At 35.1% G+C, this 22645-nt stretch overlaps 1 protein-coding gene across 1 annotated transcript in view; it reads left to right on the forward strand.

The window, feature by feature from the left end:
* The window catches only part of VPS13B (vacuolar protein sorting 13 homolog B), a 430139-nt gene that overhangs the window by 196252 nt on the left and 211242 nt on the right, over positions 1-22645 (forward strand). The window contains 2 exon segments of the mRNA XM_030963535.1: positions 7684-7831; positions 20835-20962. Of these exon segments, the coding sequence (XP_030819395.1) occupies positions 7684-7831; positions 20835-20962 (276 nt within the window).

The raw sequence follows: 22645 nt of genomic DNA on the forward strand, positions 1-22645 counted from the left end.
TATTTGTCTCATAATTGTGAACATCAGAGAAGTTTAATTCTGGGCCCTTGAAGTGGGAGGATAAACATTACTTGTAAACATTTGTTTCTTGTATCCAAATTACCTCGTTAGGTAGTAATTGTCAAACATTAATTTGAGTCCCATTAAACTCATTCTGCACCAGCATCTAAAAAACTTCACTGTAACAGTGAAGCTTTATTATAGTTTTAATAAATTTACTCTGTTTTTAAATATATTGGGTTGTTCTTCATTCCTGCATCCCAACTGGAGCAGCACGTTTCCTGGTGTATGTCTTTTGCAAAACAAACCATATATCTACATTTTATTGTTATGTAGCCTTCCAAAATGTAACCAATCCCGCTTGTCCTGCTTATTTTAAGTGTTTGTATTAAAGTCTGTCTTTAACATCAGTGTATTTAATCAGCTCTTAGTCAGTGCTTTCTTTCTCTTTTGATACTGGGTGACTAGATGGGTTAAGTGACTACTTTAGGAAACTTGTTTGTACCCGGTTTTGATCATCAGTGGTAAAATTTTTAGCCAAATTTTGTTTAAGTATTTATTTTGTAACTTGTGTCATTACCTCATACAGCCTTCTAAATTTTTTCATCGTCTATTTCAGATTACAATTACTGTATTACAATCCTAATGTTATTTTGCATTTAAAATGTCTTAGCAATTGGAAATTATTTTAAATATGAGTTTATAAACTCAACTGTCAATGTCATACCATTTGCATTGTTAACTTGACTGTGGTAATGAACTGCATGTAATAGTACAAATTAAATTGTCTGTAGCAGTCATGAAGAGACTTTATGTGAAAACTATACCTGTAATAAATTATACTTAACCACTGACTTTTTTCTTTATATAATGCTGTAATTATTCTACAATAAGAATTCTAGTCAAAGTTAGGCCTTGTGCCTTATTTTTTGGAAACATTCAGCTTGTTACCATAATCTAACTAGTATAACCAAACAAAAATGCTCTATAAAACCTTCCTAATTTTTGAACATTTAAGAGCCATAAGATACAATGCTTTCAAGCAAGAGTTATGGTCAAAATGTTATTGATCTTATTGTCCTCTGTTCTTATCTTCCTCTGTTCTAACTGTCAGTCTTACACAATAGCAACAGAAAAAAAAGAAAATACTTTCTTTAGAAGTTCTTTGTATGATTCAGAGATCTTAAATATTAAGACATTTTAAGTTTTAAAACAATGCTTTAGTTCTATCATTTTGAGTAAGTCAAAGTTGTGAGTTCTGTCTGAAAAGACAGAGTTAGAAAACCTTTCAGTACATTTGGCCCTGTGTACACGTTAAACTCATAATGTTAGTACTTGATAAAATAAGTTAAATGAAAGTATTTATCTATCTATTTGTACAGCTATAGTCATATAAACTTCTGCTTTCATACAGGATGGGGCTGAGATTGTCTGGTTTCCCATGGGGATGGGGCACCTTTACATATGAATGTCTTCATTTTTGTTTGCCTTTTGGCTATTTTTCTGGGATTTTGAGTTTAGGTTTATAGTGCCAATTTAGTAGCACATGTATTTTATATCTGCTGAAATATTCACCGTGTCTGTTGTAACTGGTTTTAACTGAAAGCATGGCAAGTTAGAAATATGGAACATAATAAAACTCATAACATTTCCATGTCTCTTTAGCCTCAGTGACATTTTATTCAGCTGAAACAGAACAGTGACTGACTGCCGTGCTGGGGTGTGGGGTACATGCAGCCCAGTGAGGATCATCCCTCTTCATTTAATACCGTTGGACTAATGCTAGGCAAAGCTCTCTGTGCACCTTGCTGCCCAGCAGCTGAGAATTGTACAGCTGGTATCTATGGATTGTTTTTGTACAATGAGCTGGAAGTGTAGCAGCACTCAATGTGGGAGTAGTTTGTGCACCAGTTGCTTATCTGCCTTAACCTCTTGTGTTTCTTTAGTCTGAATGCCCTGTTGAGAAGGTAAATTCTTTATAAATGTTTATGAAAGGTTAATTTGACCAGAATTTAGCAAAGATACCACTATGGAGTGACTTCTTGTACTCATGCTGTTTATAGCTCGTTAACAATGACTTCCAAATGTAAAGCAAAACAAAACCAAATTTAGAGGCCTTGTTTTCAGTAATTTAATATTTTATTTTGACTTTTTTGGAAGATTTTTTCTGGTGAGTCTTGTGTCAGCAAGGCCTTGTTTCTAGTAATTTTTAAGTATTCTTTAATGTCTCATTATGACTATTTTAAAAGACTTTCAGCTGTGGCTTGTTTTATTTTTTAAAACCAATGCTGTTTTTGTACATTTGCTCTCTTTTAAAAGCCCATACTTAGCTTTGCAAGATAAAAATTTGAAGAGTTTCTTTTCCTTAATAAGAAGCCTTAGCTATACTTTGATATGGGACAGTCAGCATGTGTGATGCTTTTTGCAATAAATTTATAAATCAGTATGTGTCACCTTTCTCAAATACACATTAATTTGTAACTTGTCAATACTTTTCTTACATTGATTTCTGTGAGCTAAAATTAGTAATTTTAGGAAAAGACTGAATTATTAAAAATATGTACTCATAGATGCCTAATATAGATCTGTATTGTTCATATTTCTGTCCATTTTTTTTGGCTGCTCCATTCATGTGCAGGTGTTACTACCTAATTTAAGGAGCATTTCAGTAACAGACTAGATCTAAACCCAGGAGGTCAGGGTGAACGTCCTTAGTCATATATCAAAACAACCAAGAGAAAGACATTGTACTTCTTCCAGATTCATCATGCTTTAAAACACTGGAATGTCATTTCAGAATCCAAATTTCTCCTTTTCCTGAACATCTGCTCCATGGAACACTGTGTATCCCAATTCAAACCCAAGAATTTTTTCTCAGCTGTGTAGGTAGATTAAAAAAAATCAGTCATTAACAATTCAATTTAATCAAGTGGTTTTTTCTTCAACTCTGCTTTTTCTCTGCTCATTTTCTCTTTACCATTATCTTAGGAATTTTACTGTGTTATGAAATCCTTTCACTGCTTTATGGAAAGTTCATCATGAACTGAGTGTAGTGCCAATCTTGATGTTGTACTTCAGGTGGTACTTTGTTGAGAAGTCTGCATCAGAGATCTCCCTGGAATTTTTGACTAAGATGAAATAATTTTGTTATTATGACTTGATCAGTAATCTCTTATAGAACAAGTAGATCCTTAAAATTGTTCTGTCTTAGAATGACTTTTGGAATATTGCACATCCTTGATGCTTTAAGAGCCAGATGTGTGATAATGAGCAGCAATGAATGAATGACAAAACGTAAGAGGAAGTTTCAGTACCCAAATTTAGGATTATTCCATGTTGCAGCAAAGCTGGCTGTTGAGGGCAAAGCTGTGTTGCCTTGTTTACCTTGAAAAAATAGCTGGAAATACTTTGATAAAACAAGCATGTTCCTATAGTAAACATAATTCCCTTCTTGGTGTGCAGAGATTTCTCAAATTATGACAGATTTTGATTTCTGATATTGCTTGCAGGTCAGAAGCACTGTCTTTATCCCTGTCAGGATCTGTCACCTCTTACCCCATGAAAGCATTTAAGTTTCTGAAGGATACAGAAATGATATTGCTTCTTGCTTAAGGAACTAAAGCTACGTGGAACTCAAACCTTGTAACTTCTACTTTTAGAGGCCCCTTGAAATTGCTGATGGAATGCTTTCATTGGTGAAAATGAGGGGTGTCTCAGCTGACATCAGTCCACCATAAGTCAAACCATACGTTTGGAAACATTACAGCTAATCAGTTATCAGCCTTTTATTTCAGCAGAACACTTTTCCAATACCTGAAGTGCCTACCTGAAGCAATCATAGAATTTCATCTGAATTAGCAAGTCCACCTGCCAGGAAAGAAGGTGGTTTTGTGCACCCCAGGGGTGAAGCAAATCTTTTTTTATTTAGCAGTTAATTGTAATTAATTAATTTTTATTAATTCATTTAATTTTAATTGGGAACTAGGCCTAATGCCTTGCTTTATTTGAACTCTCGGAAACAATTTAGGTGTACTAGTAATCTTGAAATCAAAACAATTAAATGTAACTCAGTAGTCAAACAGTGATTGCATTTTCATGTCATTAGAGCTTGTTGCAAGTTAGGCAGGGTGGATCCTTCTTGCTGTCACAGCTCATTTTGGTACAGTTTGGACAGTCTTGTAAGCAAATGTAAATATTCTTCTCTGAGCTAGATAGTGATTGCCTGACAGTGATCTCAGATGTTCAATAAAGACCATGTATTGAGCAGAGCTGCCATCCATCCCCACTCCAAAGACTTTGTTGATTTTTCTTCCTGCGTGCTAGCTGCAAGCTACTGCAGGTGTAACCATGGGTCTGTGTGCATGCAGCATCCACCACATGGGAAAACTGGGTTCTGTACCATCTCAAGGACAGCCATTCATGTCTGGGCTCAAGCTTTTGAATTTGACAGTTCAAAAGCCAGTGATAATATTTAGGCTCCTATCTTGGAATATTCTTTAGCCTTTGGTTTGTTTTCAGGGAGGTGACTGTATAGGCATCCCTTGAATGAAAGTTATTCATCTGTTCAGGTGTTCACATTTTCTGTAAAACTCATTTCTCATGCTCCCAGATCTGCCTACAGTCTCTTCAGCCTCACATTTGTGGGAAATTGTAATTCAGAAATAAAATATTTAATTACAAAAAAATCCCAAGGAAAATGAAATATTAATTCACCTAAGGCAAATTAGTCCTCTTTATAGATATTTTAGGTTTAATTAGTTGGCATGTCTCCACATAAATCAGGAAATACTTGGCCTGTTGTATTTTTGGCAAGCTGTTTTTTAGCTATTATTTTTCCGAGCTTTTCTCTGATTTTAGATCTTTATCATTTCCAAAGTCATGATGACCACATAGTTTGAAGTAAAAAAAAAAAAATTAGAAATTGGTATCTGTTGATCTATTTGCATGCTTAAATGGCATATATATGTGTGTGTTTTGTGTACACATACTTCACGTGGTATGTAATGTGTCAGATTATTTGTGCCAATAAAGATTAAATTTAGAAAAGGATTGCTTATCTATAGTTTTTCAGCTACTGCTTAAAAACCTAATTACATTTGAAAAGTAGTGACCTTTCTTCTTCTGAAATATGTGAACTGTTATTATTTTAGTATTCTGTATATAGTTGCCACAAAACATTATTGATAAAACTGTCAGTATTCTAGAACCAAATCGGATTTTGACTTTATGTCAACAAAACAGTCTCATATAAAAGCTGCTGTAGTTCCAGAACTTTGTTACATGTTTTCTGTCTTCTATAACACTACCAGTTAGTAACCATAAAGCTCAATCCCAAGTAGGTGTATTTAAGCTTTACTACATCCTACTTTATAGCTGGCTTTTTGGATTCTTGTGATGAAATGCTTATGATAACTCTAGCCTGCAGTGCCTCCTTTCCCATCAGATTCACCTTCTCTTACAGCTGTGGGGCTCTTGTCATCTGCGTTTCCCAAGCCACAGTTTCCTCATCAGTTTGTGGCTAAACCCCAAATCTTGATGATCCTTTCCATCTAGTTCAATGCTGATCTTTTGTCTTCTGGATTCTTTTAACCAGGAATCTTATGCCAAAAACCTGACAAGATTGTACTGGGTGTCATCGGTGAAACATCAGGCTTGATTTCAGTGAGCAAAGATAAAACAGCTGTTTCATTGTCCAGATCAGCACTCAATATTTGGTCATAATTTTTTCCAGCTTTATCTGGCTGTGATAGCCTTGATGTTTTACACTCTTTGACTAGTAGTGTAACTTATTATATTTTGCTGATCCATTTCTTCAGTGGTTCAGAAGTAGATACAAATTCTTCAGGCAGTATTTCCATCCTATTGTCTTTTGTACTGTCCTGTATTGTCTGCATTCATTCTTCAGAAATTCTTGCTTCACTTTGGCAAGTCAGTGTTCTTGCAGCGTTACATCCAGAATTGACAAATTGTGGGTCAACAGTTGCTGTCATGAGAAAGCTGCAGATGGCTATGCCTTATGAGAATTGTATCAGATAAATTGTGAGATTTTGAGAATAAGTAATGTAAAATGTCTGATGAAAGTTTACAAAACTTCAGATCCTGTCTCTGTATGCAAGTGGGAAGTATTTTTGTGGTGTAAAGGTTGTCTTTTCAAAGCTGATGGGGATTTTTGTTGTTATAACTAGAGGGAATGCCAAGGTGGCATGTTACTGTAGTCCAGAAAAAATTTTAGTGCTTTTGGAGACAAAGCTAATGACTGTACATTCAGGGGGAGGAGGAGAGATGAGAGTTCTGTTTGTCCTTGAAATTATTATTTTTTTATTAACTTTGCATACCACTGTATATATAAATGGATTGTTTTCACTGGAGTAGGATTAAATAGTTGATTGTCTTACTTTAATTTACTTTTATAGTGGAAAATGGTGAAGGCGTTTGGAAGCCATTCTCCTTCAATTAAATCATTTTTCTGTTTGTTTTGGGGTTTTGTATTGTGCACATATTGCACACTGCTCAATTCAGTGATCTGTTTTCTATTGGAGAAAATTTACAAGCACATTTCCCGCCTCACATGAATTTGTTTCCCACAGAGATTCCTAATGCAATGTGTGAGGTTTCTCATTACGCAGCTGTATGGATTACATTTTCACTCCAATTTGAACAAAATTAAATTACACAAAAATTAAGATGCGTGTAATCCTAATGTCTGATCTTTAGAAAAGAACTTTGTCATCTTTAAATGATAACCGTCTGCAAAATCAGTGGTAGAAGTATTCTGCTTTTGTCAACTGGGATGCATCTGCAGTTTACATAGCAGCTGATGTTACAACAAAATGTTAGGGGCCAACTGTATAGCAACATTGAGGATCAAATTGTTTTTAATAATTTTGTCTTTTCTTGCTTGCATAAACAAAAGAGTAACAACAAAGCCAATAGACTATTCATTTGTTCTAGAATCCATGTAGATTAATACACATCACTCTTGTCTAATCTTAAAATAAGGATGCAGTCCTTCAAACTTAGTTTCAATGCCTACAGTTTTGTAGTTTTGTATATGTCAGCGGTTTCACATTTTGAGCAGGTTCTTATTTATTGGTATGCTTGAAAGTCACAACAGTCACAATCAGTAGCAGTTAAATCTTGTATTTAAAATGTTGGGAAGAAGCACAATAATAAAGAAATATAATTACATCCTATATTTTGGAATTTAAAGAAGGTTAATAAGTGTCTTTGGGTCTTCATATCTGGATAAAATGTTTTGGTTTCCATTGAACATTTAGATAATTGTTTTACTTTGGTCATCAGCCAGGTTTATTCCTGTTGTTTTTGGTTGGCTAACCACCATGGTACTCTAACGTTAGTTTTATTTCCCTTTTTTGCTTTTATAGAGCTTTTCCTCAGACTAACAGGACTGAAATAAAGAATTACACTTTTACTTACTTACACTTTACTTACAATTTACTTACTGAGCATGATGCCACATGGTCTGGAATATCCTTTTGGCAAATCTGAACGTAGCATTTTATTTCCATTTGTTTTCGAAATATTTGTGCTCCAATCAGTGTTTCAAGTTGTCTTCTATACATTTCCAAATATTAGTTTAAAACATGTTTCTCTTGACAATGCCATAATTCTATGTTAATGTGTTGTGATTTTTAGTGGTTCACAAGGTACTTCTTTTTCTAGCAGTCTGTAGGAGCTGTTCCACTTGGTGTGTCGGTAACTCGAAAGAAAGAGGATGAAGCATCAGTTGGAAGTGCACCTTTGGCAAGACAGCAGTCAAATCAAGCCTCTGAGTACGCCAGCAGTCCTGTCAAAACAAAAACAGTAACAGGTATATATATCACTTATTGAAACTATCCATTCTACATTTGCAACCTTCCTTGCTAATGTGCCACCACAACATACCAGCATCATCTGTGCAAGTACTATGGAACAACTTTTCAACTTTAGAGAAGTTACAACTTCTAAAATTAAAAATAATCAAATGCATAGTTTTCAAATACATGTTTATTTTTATTCTCATTTTTGTTTAGTGCTGTCTTTGGGGCCCTGATAGTCTAATGTAACATATTTTGTAAAATGAGGTAAAGGAGATCTGCTTTCAGTAGAATATCTGCTGATCACCGTGATATTTAGTCCATAATTTTGTCAGACTTGACACTGTGATTAATCTCTAGTTTCAGTCAGTCTTTTTACATTGCTTAAAGTCTGGCATCTGTGGAAGTCAAGACATAAACAGTTAAAATTCACTGTTTTCAAAATCACTCACCATAGAAAGTGCATTTTTTGGCATTTCTGCTTATGGAGTTCAAGAAATTATTTATTTTAGGAGTATTTTCTGGCCACTTAAGAGTCTAAAGTGAAACTTCATTACCACTGATCAAGATAATAAGATTTTCTTGGAATTTGTTCTGTATTTAATCATATGGTACTGTCTGCAAGAAGTAAAGTAGGTGATCATCAAAAAAAAATTACTGTCCAGCTGAGACTTTTAGTGATCATTCTGAAATACGCTGAACAAATTCTCTTTTCCTTTGCACTGATGTTTATTTCCAGATTATCATGAAGCACTTCAAGATGTTATCTGCTGAAACTAAGATTACAGTCGTGTTCATTAATGTAGTTAAATGCTATTTTGTGATTAAAAGGGGCTAACCCTGAAAATCTGTTTGCTGAACAGTAGTGAGTTGTCATGTTATCACTGGTAGTAAGACAGCAGGTTAATTTCAAGGACTTCCATTAATTCATAAATATCCTTCATTTTACCATTTATCCATTTTTTTACAATTCATTTATGCATTTCCTTTATTTTTGCCTGTGATGAAATGACTATACCAAGCATTTTCTTCTTTTAACTGTATTTGTCATCTGTTCTGCTTTATCAGCATCATAAATGGTATGATTTGTTTCTTCTTGATGTTTGTTCTACCTGTGCCTGCAAAACACAAAGGTCTATTTCACTAGAAAAATTTCCATTATTTTGAATATTTGACATCAAATCCAGATATTTGCATAAATAGATTCTAGATTAGTTTTTCTTAATTTATTTACCCAGTTTATAAAAAGTAGGCATGTAGTTCACAGAAATAGCTTCGTATTTAGAGTTTTGAAAACTGGTATCCCAGTCTGGTACCTGCTCAATATTGTAGCCCTTTTAGTTCTTCAGCATTTGTCAGTCTTCACTTTGACTATTATCTTTTCTGATCACACCAGAATATTCTACTAAATGAAAACATTATTGTTCAAAATCCAGAAATGCCATGGATGCCAGTTTTGCTTTTTGAGGGGATTTTGTGTGTGTGAGAAACAATAAAATGAAATTATAAAGTATAAAAAAAGTCATAAAAGCAAAAGTGGGGTTTCTGTGCATCTCAGCTTCCTCCACCTTTTTAGTTTGAAGTCAATACCAAGATGTCTTTTCAGTTACACATTGCTGCAAAAATGGATAGTTCACTTGTAGATTTCATTTGTTATCTGCCACTTACTTTAGTCATTCAGTTTATCCAATAAGTTTAGGCTAGATGCTGAGGATTTTTTGAAATTAAGTAGATATTTGGCTTCTCTATAAACAATTTTGCAGCATTGAGTTCAATACTATGAAATGAGAGGTGATGGTATTCTCTCAAGAGATAGCACTGACTAAGAATTTTCTTTTTTTGAATTAAAGGCTCTAAGGAAGAGACTATTGAATTTGATTTCATTTATTTTTCAACTGTTAAAATTGTTAAAACATACTACTATTTTTTTCAAGTGAAGCTACATATACATATCAGATGGTCTACTGGGTTTATTTTTAAGAGGCAGTGTGCCTGACACTACTGGGTTGAAGGACAGCCTGTTGTCATGATTTAGCCCCAGCCAGCAAAGCAGCCACTCACTCACTGCCTCAGTAATAGGACAGTGGAGAGACATGGAAGGGTAAAAACTGGAAAACTCATGGCTTGAGATAAAGAAAATTTAATAGGGAAACCAAAAGTCATGCACACAGGCAAAGCAAAACAAGGAATTAATTCAGTGTTTCCCATAGGCAGGGAGGTGTTTAGCCATCTCCAGGAGAGCAGGGCCCCATCAGGTGTAACAGTTACCTGGGAAGGTGAAATTCATCACTCCACAAATCCCCTCTTCCTGCTTCTTCCAACTTTACTTACTGAGCATGATGCCACATGGTCTGGAATATCCTTTTGGTCAGTTTGGGTCACCTGTCCTGGCTCTGTCTCCTCCCAACCTCCCATGCACTCCCAGCTTCCTCACCTGGGCAGCAGTAGGAGAAGCAGAAAAGGCCTTGGCTCTGTGTAAGCCCTGCTCAGCAATGGCAAAAACATCCCTATATTATCAGCCCTGGGTTCAGCACAAATCCAAAACACAGCCCTGTACTATCCACTGTGAAGAAAATTAACTCTACCCCAACCTAAACCAGCACACTTGTATTTTAAAATGTTTATGTATTTGTTATACTCTGGAAAAAATCGTGGGTATAATATAGTTGAAATATTTGATATTTACATGCAAAAAGTGGGAGTAAAAATATAAAATTAATGTCAAAGAGCAAATGCCTTGTATAGTAACAAAATTAATTAAGAGATGCTCTCTGCTTTAGTGGACCACACAGATTTCCCTTATTTAAAAAGCTTCTTGTCTTGCTGCAGTGCCATGCAATTTCAGTCTCCTGAAATTTCATGTGATGTTGGAGTCTTTACCTTTAGAGTTTTCTTATGCCAGGTTTGTCAAAATTGGATTTGTATTGGAAAATTCAGGGGACAGTAGAAGTTAACACATATTTTGTGTCACCAAAATAAAAGGTCTCTGATTATGAAGCCACCAGTTACAGAGGTTAGAAAAGGTTGGATGGATGCAAATTTGAAAGGTGAAATCTCATTCTCAGAGAAGTTTCAGGGGATTCTTTCTTTGAAAATTTGTTTCTTTACAGCAGTTTAATGTGTTGGAAGATTATGAATGAGTGACCATAGTTCATTAAACTAGAGTGCCTGTGATGATTCTTCTTCTTTCTAATTTTTCTGGGTCTCTCGCTCCCATCTTTTACTTTATTTCCTCTCTTTTAATTTCACCTACTTGCTGTCTGAGTTTGAGTTTTCTTTCATTATTTCTGTCACCTTTTTATAGCAGGAATACCACACTGATTATTGATCTGGGACATCCAACGTTACCAATTCTAGAAAAACATTTTAGGTAAAGAGGCAGTGAGCCTCCTATACCTCATATTTATTAATCATCAAGTCTATAGCCACACATGTTCTAAGCTGTAAGAAAACTGAGACCTTATATTGATAATATGCACATATGCATGGTCTTTGCACATTGAAAGAGATTCTGTCTTAAAATCTTGCTGTTCAGGGGGTGATTTTGAATTTATTCTTTTGAAGTCTAGCATGATCTCAGCAGTCACTCCCTTGAGAACTGTTAGGAACCAACCCTATGTACTAAATCAATGCAGTTTGTAATCACAGCTGTAAAAGTATTTCAAACATGGAGTTCAGTTTATTAGTCAATGGCTACCGACACCTTGCCAAAAATGAAGCATGGGAAAAGAGCAGAACTGCTATCTATATGCTATCTGTCTCTGAAAATCCATGGTTTCTGTTCTGAAGTCCCAAATTGTAGGTATTTATAAATCTCCTTAACCACGGAGGCTTTACAACCAGAATAAGATAATAGAATAAGTGATTTAAATCTGATATGTCGTGAACAAGGAAAGGGATAAAGAATATTGAAAAAAAAAAAGGTTATGTCTGTTTTTCTGTCCACCCACTTCTCCCCTTCTCAGCAATTCATCAGTTCCATGTTTGTTCAGTGATTCACACAGACCTGTAACAGTGCACAGAGGCAGAGCTCTCATGTCTGGATAGAGGCAAAATGATTGCTGTATTTGTGTGTAATTCTGTAATATATGTAACATACTTATGAAGGAAGATAGTGCAGTAGATGAATAGGACAACCTTTAAAAGCTGTCTTGGGCACACTATTGAATAATGATTTAACCCAAGTGTCTGTTTTCACATTCAAGATATGTGCTTGTTCATTACTAAAATAATCTGTAATTTTCTTTCATATTTATAAAATTATTATAATTCTTTTCACTGTGTTTGGAAAATACAGCATTTTCCACGATCAAAGATGAAATTGGGTGCGGGGGTTTTGTGGCTTGGAGTTTTTACTGCCTTCTGGTGAGGTCTTGTTTTTAGCCATGACAGTGAAATATAATTTCACTAGATCTAACACAACCTGACATTTATCAGTTTGGAAGTAACCATGATATCACAGACACAAATTTAACACTGTCTTATGAGGTGTAATCCAGTGACTATGGCGCCTAATTTTTCAGTAACACTGGGAAAGTAGCCTCATACATGCTCTTAGTATGAAGAAGGACTTTAATGGAAGAAGCTACTTTAGAGAGGCTGAAAAGGTTATTAATTTTTTGTCACTCAGAATCCTGAAAGTTGTCTTTTCTTATAGTCAGAGAATAGGTAGGTAAATGGAATAGAATTTAATGTTTCTTCTAAGACATGAACTTTCTGGTTGGAGTAAGCTCCATAACCTTTTATGAAAGCAGCTGATAACTGAATGCCTTGTCCCATGACTGAACATACACTTGTAATAAAAAGTTTTGCTGATCCCTGTTATGCAACAGTGAGTTATTTGCTCATGGTACAGGTGGTCACTGCATTTCAACCCTGTCGTGAGTGTACATCAGGCCTGCAGAAGAAGGCAGATGTTTTTCATTGCTGTGTCTAGCACCTAGATTTTCACCTGTCTGGTGGACAGATTGGAAGAGCATTTGCAAAAGAGAATTAAACAGTGGTGGGTTTGGGGCAACATTTTTCATAGACCAGGTCTGCATTTCACATGGAAAAATGGTTTTAGTTTCACTGCAAATTCAGTATCAGTTCCAAGTTCAAAGCTGAAAAGAAAATGCAGCCTTGTTTCATTCTGCAGGAAGTGTAGGTGTGTTGTGTAGGAGTATGTGCATATGGAGAGAGATAAAGGACATAAAAGCATTGCATTTTGGAAAAATCTCTTGTGTTTTGAAATACTGGTATTTTGATCTTTGGAGTTATGTTCTTAAAGAGAAATAATTAGTTTGAAAGCTTTATAAATTATGTTAAACCTAGTTTACTATTTTTATTTCAAGTAGATGGAGGATGGTGTAATAAATAGAAAATTGAGAACTGCTGTCTGAGATAGACTTTATGTTTTCTGTTCTGTATAAATCACCTGAATTCTAATAAGGACAGAGCTCCTTTTGCCGATTTCTTGCTGGTTTACCCTGCTTACTTATTTTCCCAGAACTTGTAGAAACATAGTGCCTTTGAAATATTTACCCTTTTGAATTTGACTAGCAAGTACATAAGGAGTTACAAGACAAGCAAATGAATTGCATGCATATGCAGCGAATATAGGCTTGCATAAGCCTTCTTTCCATAGGAAGCCAGGCAAAGAAAGATCCCCATCTTTTCTTTCAATCACTTCTTAACATTTGATAGTGTAGATGTAATAAAACTTGCATTGCTTGTTAGATATTTACTATAACTGGAATTTTTTGGGGTTTATGGGAAGTGTTAGTAATTGAATTCTGAAAGCTGTACGGAAGGAATTCTTAAAATTCTTTCAAAGTATACATGAGATATTTCTGAACCACTATCAAATACTTCTACATAAAACTGAAGAAAGGACAAGGCTTTGAATTTAAACACATCTCTATTTTATTTGGACCAGGTGATGCCAGATAAACTGGTATTTTTATTTGAAGTTTTATTTTAAGTTAATAAATTTTCTACCAAAAAGTTCCAGTGTAGCAGAATAGGACCTGTACTTAGCAAAACTGGATGCAGTTCCTGATTTTTGTTTTTCTTAAAGTCTGACTAGAATGCATAGTTAGATTCCTGCTAATATGAGCTGTTGGAATGCAAAAACCTGGCAAATCTGAGAAAAGTCTGGCTGGTGAGAAATCAATGGATTATCTGGAGTATTTGATTTAATAGGTCACTATTTCTGCTCAATGAACTGAATGATTATCGTTTATTCATGCCTACTATGAAATGTATGCCTGATGATTAATTTGGGAAGATGAATGAAATTAAATAGATGCTAAATAAGTTAAGTGAAATACTTGAAGGAATAAAAAAATCAGGAATTTAAATCTGATGCACATTTACCTAGGGTGCCTGAAAATACTAAGATTTTTATAAATGGGCTCTAGTTCTTGGATTATTTAAAAGGAAGGTGTCCAGGCACAGGTGATTTATAGAAAGTTTTAAATGTCTGGACAGTAAAATATCTATATATAAAAAAAAGAATTTTTCTGAGTTTTGTCAGCTAGTGAAATGTTTAACATTTTTGTTATGGTGGCATAATTTCTTCAGTTCACTGTGTGAATTTCAGAAACATTAGTAACTCAAAGCCAATGTAGTATATAAAACATTCTTTCTATATGGAGAAATTCCATGTTGAGAGAGAACAAATGTTTGTTTGTTTGTTTTATTTTCAGGTTATATGTATAAGACTAAGGAACTTTTTGTGTATTTTTAAAAAGGTAGAGTATTAAGCAGAATTCCACATTTATCAGAACTTACTGCAGATCCAAAAGCTGAAATTCTTACTTCATGGTATAAATTGTACTTGGAATGGAAAGTGATACTAAGATAAATTCAGGCGTGGACTTTAGATATGAACACACAAACATCACATTTTTGTAATTACTAATCTAGTAGCTCAGTTTGGCCTCTGAATGGCTGGTTTTGATTTGTACAAAAGTGTGAGTCCTTTTTTATTTTTGTTCCCAGAACTAAATAGGTATTTTTTGCCAGAAGTAGTGCAGCAATCATTAGGAATTTGGTGGGAGAAAATGCTGACCATAGGCATTCCTTAGCCAACATACACTTTCACACAGAAAGATCCTTTCTTATTGCACAACATTAATATCACATTTGTCTTTGTTTATTGACATATGTTAAAAGCCTGTGTGTTTTAACACTTGGTCTGCTGTTAAGTCATTGGGTGAGCACACAAATTTAATCACTACACCTCTCTGCTGCCATTTCCCTAAAAATAAGGGTCCTAATCTCATGAGTTGTCAGGGACTGTGTTGCTCAATTATTATCTTGATAAAAGTAATGTATTATCTGCACTGTTTATAAAGTGGAATGCAAAAATGACCAAAGGCTAGCAAAGAAATTATTTATGCAAAGACTATTCAGTATGCTGGCAAATATATTGCATATTTTTTTAAGCTTAAAAGGACTTCCTGCTGTCATTTAAGTACTGCTTTCATTCTTAAACATTCTGATGGAGAGCGTAAACTTCAAAAAGTAATTTACATAGTCTATTCTTAGAAAATGAATAATCAAGTATCATTCATCCAGGAGTGGGAGTGTGGGGAATAACTTGTCTTACGACACCTCACAAATAAAACGTGAATATTAGTGACAGACTTCTGAAGGGCACTGATGGTTCAGAAAACATTGATAAATTCAGGTTTGAGCTTCTCTACATGGTTTCAGTGAGCTGCTGCTTTGATTAACTTTGAAATTGAATGGTGGGAAAAATGGTGCAATAAGGTAGAAAGTATTTTTAAAAGAATTCCTTTGTGCTTTTGCAGTTCCCTATATTTGTAAAATGTTTTAATATTGAATCATAGAGCAGAATTGTTTAATGGATCTGTATTATATTGGGAACAGAATTTCTTTGGCTGTCATACATATTTACAGAAAAGTGTAGATGATTTGTAATGCCTTCAAATATCTTTATAACCACATATGCTTAGTTCTGTTGTGTTGCAAGTATGAAAATGTAGAGACTTGTGAGGAAAATTTGAAGGCAAAGCTATAGACAAACAAGATTTTCTGAAATAAGTTGCACTGAATTTTTACTTCTATAAAGTATTATACACAAAACCAAAAACCTGCTGATTTACAGAAAATTGTAGGTTTTAAAAGGTGATGGCTGTTTGGGTTTAATTAGGGGGGTAATCTGGGAGATTTTTTTACATATAAAGAAAACAATTCATGAAATTTAATGAAAATAAATAAATAAGTAACTCTCTGTGTGTGTGTGTGTGTGTGTGTGTGTGTGTGTGTGTGTGTGTGTGTGTAGGCCATTTTGATTTTTTGGGGGTTGTTTAATGTTTGAATTTTCTCCTCCACAGCATTTTTATCTTATTTCTAATCCTTTAGAACCCTTGAACAGTTCCTTAAGGTGTTGTATTTGTTGCAAACACCTTAGTATTTTTGTTGCAAACACCTTAGTATTTTTGGGTTTATTTTTTCATGGAACGACATATCTAACTCATGAAGCTGAATACCTGTTAAAAGAAATCCCACGAGTGCTCTGACTCCATGCAGACCACTTCCAATATTAGTCGAGGAAAAATCTTCCTAGAAACAGAGCAATGTGGTAGGAGAACATTTTCCTCTGGTTGCTTTTTTCTTTCAATGTGTTTTGCTGCCATGGCTCTTGGTAACTGTGGTCAGTCTATAACATCATTTTCCTCAGTTTAGCTCCCCTCTGGTGTGTGAGAGGCGGTATGACAGGTGATGTGATGGTGGAAGGGAAGCTTGCCCAGCCTGGTGAGGTCATGGCACAGACACATTCTGAGTAGGGCCATGAGATGTGACAGAGTGGGGGTTCTTGAGGTCAGGATTGAAGGCACTTGAGATGGTAGTTCATGTTTGGACTCAGGTGTTTATTATTTCTTATCAGTGAAACAGCCTCACAGCCATGAGTTCTGCAGCTTTTCATTAGCAAGGCACAGAATGGCTATCTCTTGTTACAAGGTCTTTTAAACTATCTGATTAAGAAAGGACACCTAGATTATTTTCCCTTTTAACCCAATAACTGATCCCTCGAAGCCTGCAATGCAGACTTTTCTGTCCAATTACAAAACATCACCCAAACCCATGAGGAAGGAAGAAGACAAAGTACAACCTGCTTCCACCCTAAAACCTCCATCTTGCTTCATATTTATTTCTATATTCTAAAACTCCAAACTCTAAGTTTTCCACCCTGTGATATACACACTTCTAACCAACTACACACCCGTAATCCCAGTGCTATCAATCAATTTTTAAAGTCTTCTCCACAGCCTCAGATGGATTTCAGTGTTCTCTTGTGGGTCTGTGCCTTTAAGCACAGAAAGTTAAAAATTCTCAGCATCCAGGATTCCAACAACAGAGAAGGGTCCTGCTGCCTGCCTGGCTGGCTGTGGACCTGTCCTGAAGGAGGAGTGCTCTGAGCTTTTGGGCATCAGTGAAATTGTGGATTTGTCTGCAGCAGGATGACCTTTTCCAGCCAGAAAGAAGCTGCTGCCTTCTTCATGCATGAGGAATCTGAAGCACACAGTAGGATAGGAAAAATGAGTCCATCTTGTGCCAGAGGAGATTGAGACCTGGTAGGTTTGTGCCACACAGAAATCAGGAATAAGGTATTTCCCTTTAGTTTAATTGCTAGCTGTAAGGAGAGAGGAAGGCATGAGGCCATCAGTGCCTACAGATGATCAATATTCTTCAACCCAGTAGTAGTAGGAAGTCTCTGATGTGTGGGTTTTTCTGCATTGGATTATTTGAAGAAATGTCCATTTGTACCAAATCGCACCTCAGAAATTCTCTTTTCCCTTTTCTGTTTCTTAAGTCACTGAATATTAATAGCACAGAGTAGTGTTGTTTTCACAAAAGTTCTTTTTATTTTTAAAACATACCTATTTTCTGGATCAAAGTTCTGATCCTAGTAGGCTAAAAAAGACAAAGGAGGAGACATTTGTCTCTATAAAAAAGACACCTTTAACTGGAATTTATACCTGTAAGTCTTGCTTGGTGGCATCGCCTGTAAAATGAGTACTTTAATGATCAATTTTGCAGAACTTGGAATTCCCTCTGTACTCTAACCAGAAATTGTTACATGAGTTATGAAAAATGCTCCTTTGATGAGTCTTTTTTTTTTTTTAAAGTCAGTTCATTACCAGTGTGTTCTGAAATTGGTAAGTGTGGTGGCTTATGTGTCATTGATGTGGTGTATATGTGTGCAAAAGCACCAATTAAACAGGAAGGGACTAAAAGATAAGAATAAGAGCATTTCATGTTCCTGTGCACTGTTGTTTGTTTTTTTTAATTCAACTGGTATAACCTGAAGCAGTCCCCACTTTGTTGGGGTTTTTCTTGTCCCCTCATCAATTTGGAAGTGTTTCATGCAAATCCTGCTTTCTATCTAGCTATTGCTGACACCAGGGTTGAACACAAGACAGATTACATTGTCAGGAAATGTTTCAAGGTTTTCAGTTCAGTAGTAGCTAAGTGGCATAATTATTTTAGTAAATTACCTTCATACTGAGACAGATGAGGCTGATCCAGTTTATATGTCTACTCTAGAAGACTGGCCAAATACACATGGTAGCCACACCTGACAGTGTCTTAGCAAATATCATCTCCTGATCTCCTTGCCTGACAGGGAATTAGACACTTCTTTCCCTGCATCCTTTCAGGCAAAATTCTGGGATTTACAGTACAGGAAAAGAAAAATAGTACTACTTTCTTCTTTTCTCTTCAGGAGTTACTTCTTTGCTTGTTTCTTTTTTCTACTCCAATACACTTTTTATTCCTGTTCTATTTTCCATGGTTTATGGTTGAATGATTCATTATCTTTCTGTTGGGTTTTGAGACTTTTTTTTTTATCTCTTGGTTGAACTTGAGGGATTATAGCAAAGCTGGTTTTATCATGGACATTCCTGGAATTTTGCAGATTTTAATTACACATAAATGAAGAAAAACAGGAGGTACTTCAGTCAGCTAATCTTATTTTTAATTCACAGATTGTTGTTGCTGGCTACTCTGCTAATTGAGAGAGAATTAGCAGTGTTTGTTTTCCTGCAAATAAAATATGGGAGATGGGAATAAAATCTGGCTTTAAATCCCACTCATGAAGGATGCACTTGTGTAGTGATGTAGGATCTTGACGGTCTCTGCTGAATGCATTGTAGAATATGTAGGTTTTACATTGTATTTATCTACTTATCCTGACCTGAAGCATTGTACCTGTGAAATTCGTGGAGTCTCAGAGTGATTTGTGTGCCATTCTCACCCTTACCCACACTTGTGTTCAAGAGTTCTGTGCTTCAAGGACTCCTGTTTTAATTTTTCTTGGTACTCAAGTGTTCCTGATTCTTACTTTGTAGTGTATGTGTAGTGTAGGGCCTGACTGCACAGAAGACTGCACAGAAGATGGTGTGAATTGAGGTGGTGGGGTAATAAGTTCAAGGAGAACATCTCTTCCTTGACTAATTAATCTCTTAGTTTTAACTTAATCCATTCATAATGTGGATGGAGGACATCTTCATGGCATGAAGCTGTCCATGTGAGATGTTATAAAACAGCTATTGCATGCTGCTTCTCCAGATGGACAATTTACATGTTTGTCTCTCCAGAACAGTTGACAACAAACAGTCCTGAAATGTCATGCTTTTTACACTCTCACAATCCCGTTTTCATTCCATATCCTTCTAACATATCCATAATTGGAGCCAGGAATCTCTGAGGGGACTAATTATCCTGCAGCAGTAAAAATCTTCTTTTGACAACCTCTCTTTCTGAATCTTTGGGTTCTCCATCAGTTCAATGAAGTGAACATTTCTCTTTAAGATGATTAAAAATACTATTTGTTGAGGGATTTTTTCTGATAATGTTAGTGAACCCTAGCTTTGATGGGGAAAATGTCACAGATTAATTCATCCAGTGACATTAACATTGCATTCTGTTGGCAGAAGGTCACCACTTAGATGTTTCAGTTTAAAATCTTGCCATATTTCACTGCATTATTGAAGAAACAGTGATGCATATCAACGATCAGGTATTTTTGCTTTCCTTAGATCAATTGATAGCATAATTTTTTCTTAAGAATTTTTCTGTAATTTTCATGCCACAGATTTCTCCTAGCAGTAAAATTGGTAGACATAAATTGTCACACACTGATTTCAATTTAGTTTAAATTTAAGTCATGAAGTCTTTGTAATTTATTCCTGCAGTTTTATCAGCTCAACAACATGTAGGCCAACACTAGAAATGTCAAATAAGCTGACAGTTGTTCTATGTGTATCCCAATACACAATGAGGTGGATATTCTGTAAAACATGTCAGAAGGAACTATGCACCACTCACAGTCTTGTTTTAAGTTCTAATGTGCTTATATTTAATTTAACATTTCTAAAATCTTTTCATGTTCATGTTTTTAAATAACAGTTTAAGGAAATGTCTCTTTTTATTAGAAAACAATGAATTTTGCTGAAATATTTAATACTTTATTGCCTTAAAATTTGACAAAGTAAGAAAATAGTTTAATTTCTCTGCCTTTTTTGATGCATACTCAAATTTTTAAAGGGATTTTTTCAAAGAAAACGAATTAAAGGCTGTTATTTAATGTGGTCTGTCATTTTTTACAATTTTAGAAAGGTGATACCTTTAGATGACACTGGCAGCAATGTATGTGAAAACCTCTTGAATTTCAATTGCATCATCAAATAGGTTATCACACTTTGAAAACTGTCCTAATTTGTTTAAGTCAAACATTCTTCATAATATTTTCTTAGCAGTTTGTGTTGAAGAAGTTGGAACATTTAATTTCTTTGTGTTGTATTTCTCACAAGGCTTAGCTGGTGCAGTTGTATTGACAAGTTTAAAACTAATACAGACACAGTATGATTATGTGCCTAGTGAGATATACACAGTGAGAGAAAGACTTTCAGAATGTACAGTAATTGTTTTTCTTTGCTATCAGTAAGTATATTATTTACTTAGATTTCTTTTTGTAACTGAGGTTTTTTTTGTTTGCATTAGAATCTCGTCCTTTGTCACTCCCTGTGAAAACGGTGCTGAACTCATCTGAAAACTGCAGAAGTCCTGAGGAAAGGATGAAAGAATTTATTGGAGTAGTGTGGAATGCAGTTAAGTGCCTTACACTTCAGGTAAGATGAAAAGGAAGTGAAAAACCCCCTATGTGTTTCTAGACTTTATGATACTTTTTATGCATCCTAGTGCTTTTTATTAGAGGCATTTTAAAGGAGCTCCCAAGTTTTATTGTCTTATTTCAGTAGTTTCAAAGTCTGAGAGAATGAAAAATAAAGTAAGATTTTGGGCAAATTAAGCAAAGAATGCTTTGGTTTTAAAATAGGTTTTGAAATACTGTTTTGTATTTAAAGGGAAAGATCCTTCAAAAATTGTATTAATAAAAATTGCTTGTCACACTTTTCTGCATCATAAACACTGCAGTTAGATTTGCAGAATGCTTTCTTTTCTAAAACTATTTCAGGAAGGTGTGTATGATAAATATTTTCTTGAGGTGTATGATACAATTGCTGTTGTTACACAGTGAAGGCTCAGCAGCTTACGTGCCTACTTTTTCATGAAGGACAAGGAGATGGCAGCTGGGAATAAATAATTTTGGTTTATACTACTCCAGATCGTAGCTGCTGATCAGCAAAAGCAGAGTTTTTGTGTAGAATTATAGATGCCATATTAGGACTCCAATGTTAAGATTGTAGGAACAAATATTAGATGGCTTAGAAGTGCTAGAATTATGACTGAATTGTTCCCAGTACTTATCAAGTGCTTATTGAGAAATTATTCTAATTTGGAATTATTATGACCTGTGCCTCTTGAACTATACATTCATTCTATGAGATTAGTATTTTATGGTACATCAGGATATAGTAGCTAATTTTTTTTTTAATTAAAAAAGTCACAAAAAAACTGTCAAAGTCTTAATTACAACTTTCAACAAGTTTACAAGTTTTCTTTGTCATTATTACAGAAAGTAATTGTTAAATACTTGTTCCTTCCTCCATCAAGTAGTATATTTGATAATATGCAGGCTCATCCCAGAATGTGTCTGTGTCACTCCTCTTTCATGTGTCACTCCTCTTTCATGTAAAAAGTACTTAAAATTCACAGTTTTAGAAAGTTTGAAAAGTTCAGTCTCAGGTTTTGCCTGAGCAAGAACTTGAGACTTGTCACCTGATTGCAGAACATAGTGAAGTTGAGATGTTTTCCATTAATCTATTTCATTTTCAGCCTTCTCTTTAATCATTATTTCATGAGTATTTTGCTTGTTTTCCTTTCTTTCTTAATGTTCTCACCACTGTAGATTAAAATGTCTAGATAAGAGAGAGAATTTGTAATCTATTTGAAGGAAGCAGTGGATTTTTGTTATGTGTCTGGCTGGTACTTGGCACAGTGAGACTCTCTATGTAAATGCAGCTTACAGTTTGAGTCATAATAAAAGTAATAATATAATAATGGCAACAAGGCAGAGCCGGGTCCTTTATAAAAGGGGAAAGCTGAATCAGGACTGCAATACTCTGCTCCCACATTTTTCATGGTATATGTTTTTGTGAGCAACCAGCAAATTGAATTTGTTTTGAGGAATGAGTAAAGCACCAACCACGAAGTTTGTGTGTTGCTAGATAGGAAAATAAGGTATTGTTTCTTTCTGTGGAGATGAAGACTGATGACAGTGATAGGCAGGGATTGTCTCAAAGAGCAATTCCTAGATACCTTGCTTCTCTGACCTAACATACAGAATAGGGCTCATACTGGCAGAGGATTTTTTGTATTGGGTACTTTTTCTGGTGCTTGAGGTTCTAGATTTA

Source organism: Camarhynchus parvulus, chromosome 2 (assembly GCF_901933205.1).
Source record: "Camarhynchus parvulus chromosome 2, STF_HiC, whole genome shotgun sequence".
Classification (NCBI taxonomy): domain Eukaryota; kingdom Metazoa; phylum Chordata; class Aves; order Passeriformes; family Thraupidae; genus Camarhynchus; species Camarhynchus parvulus.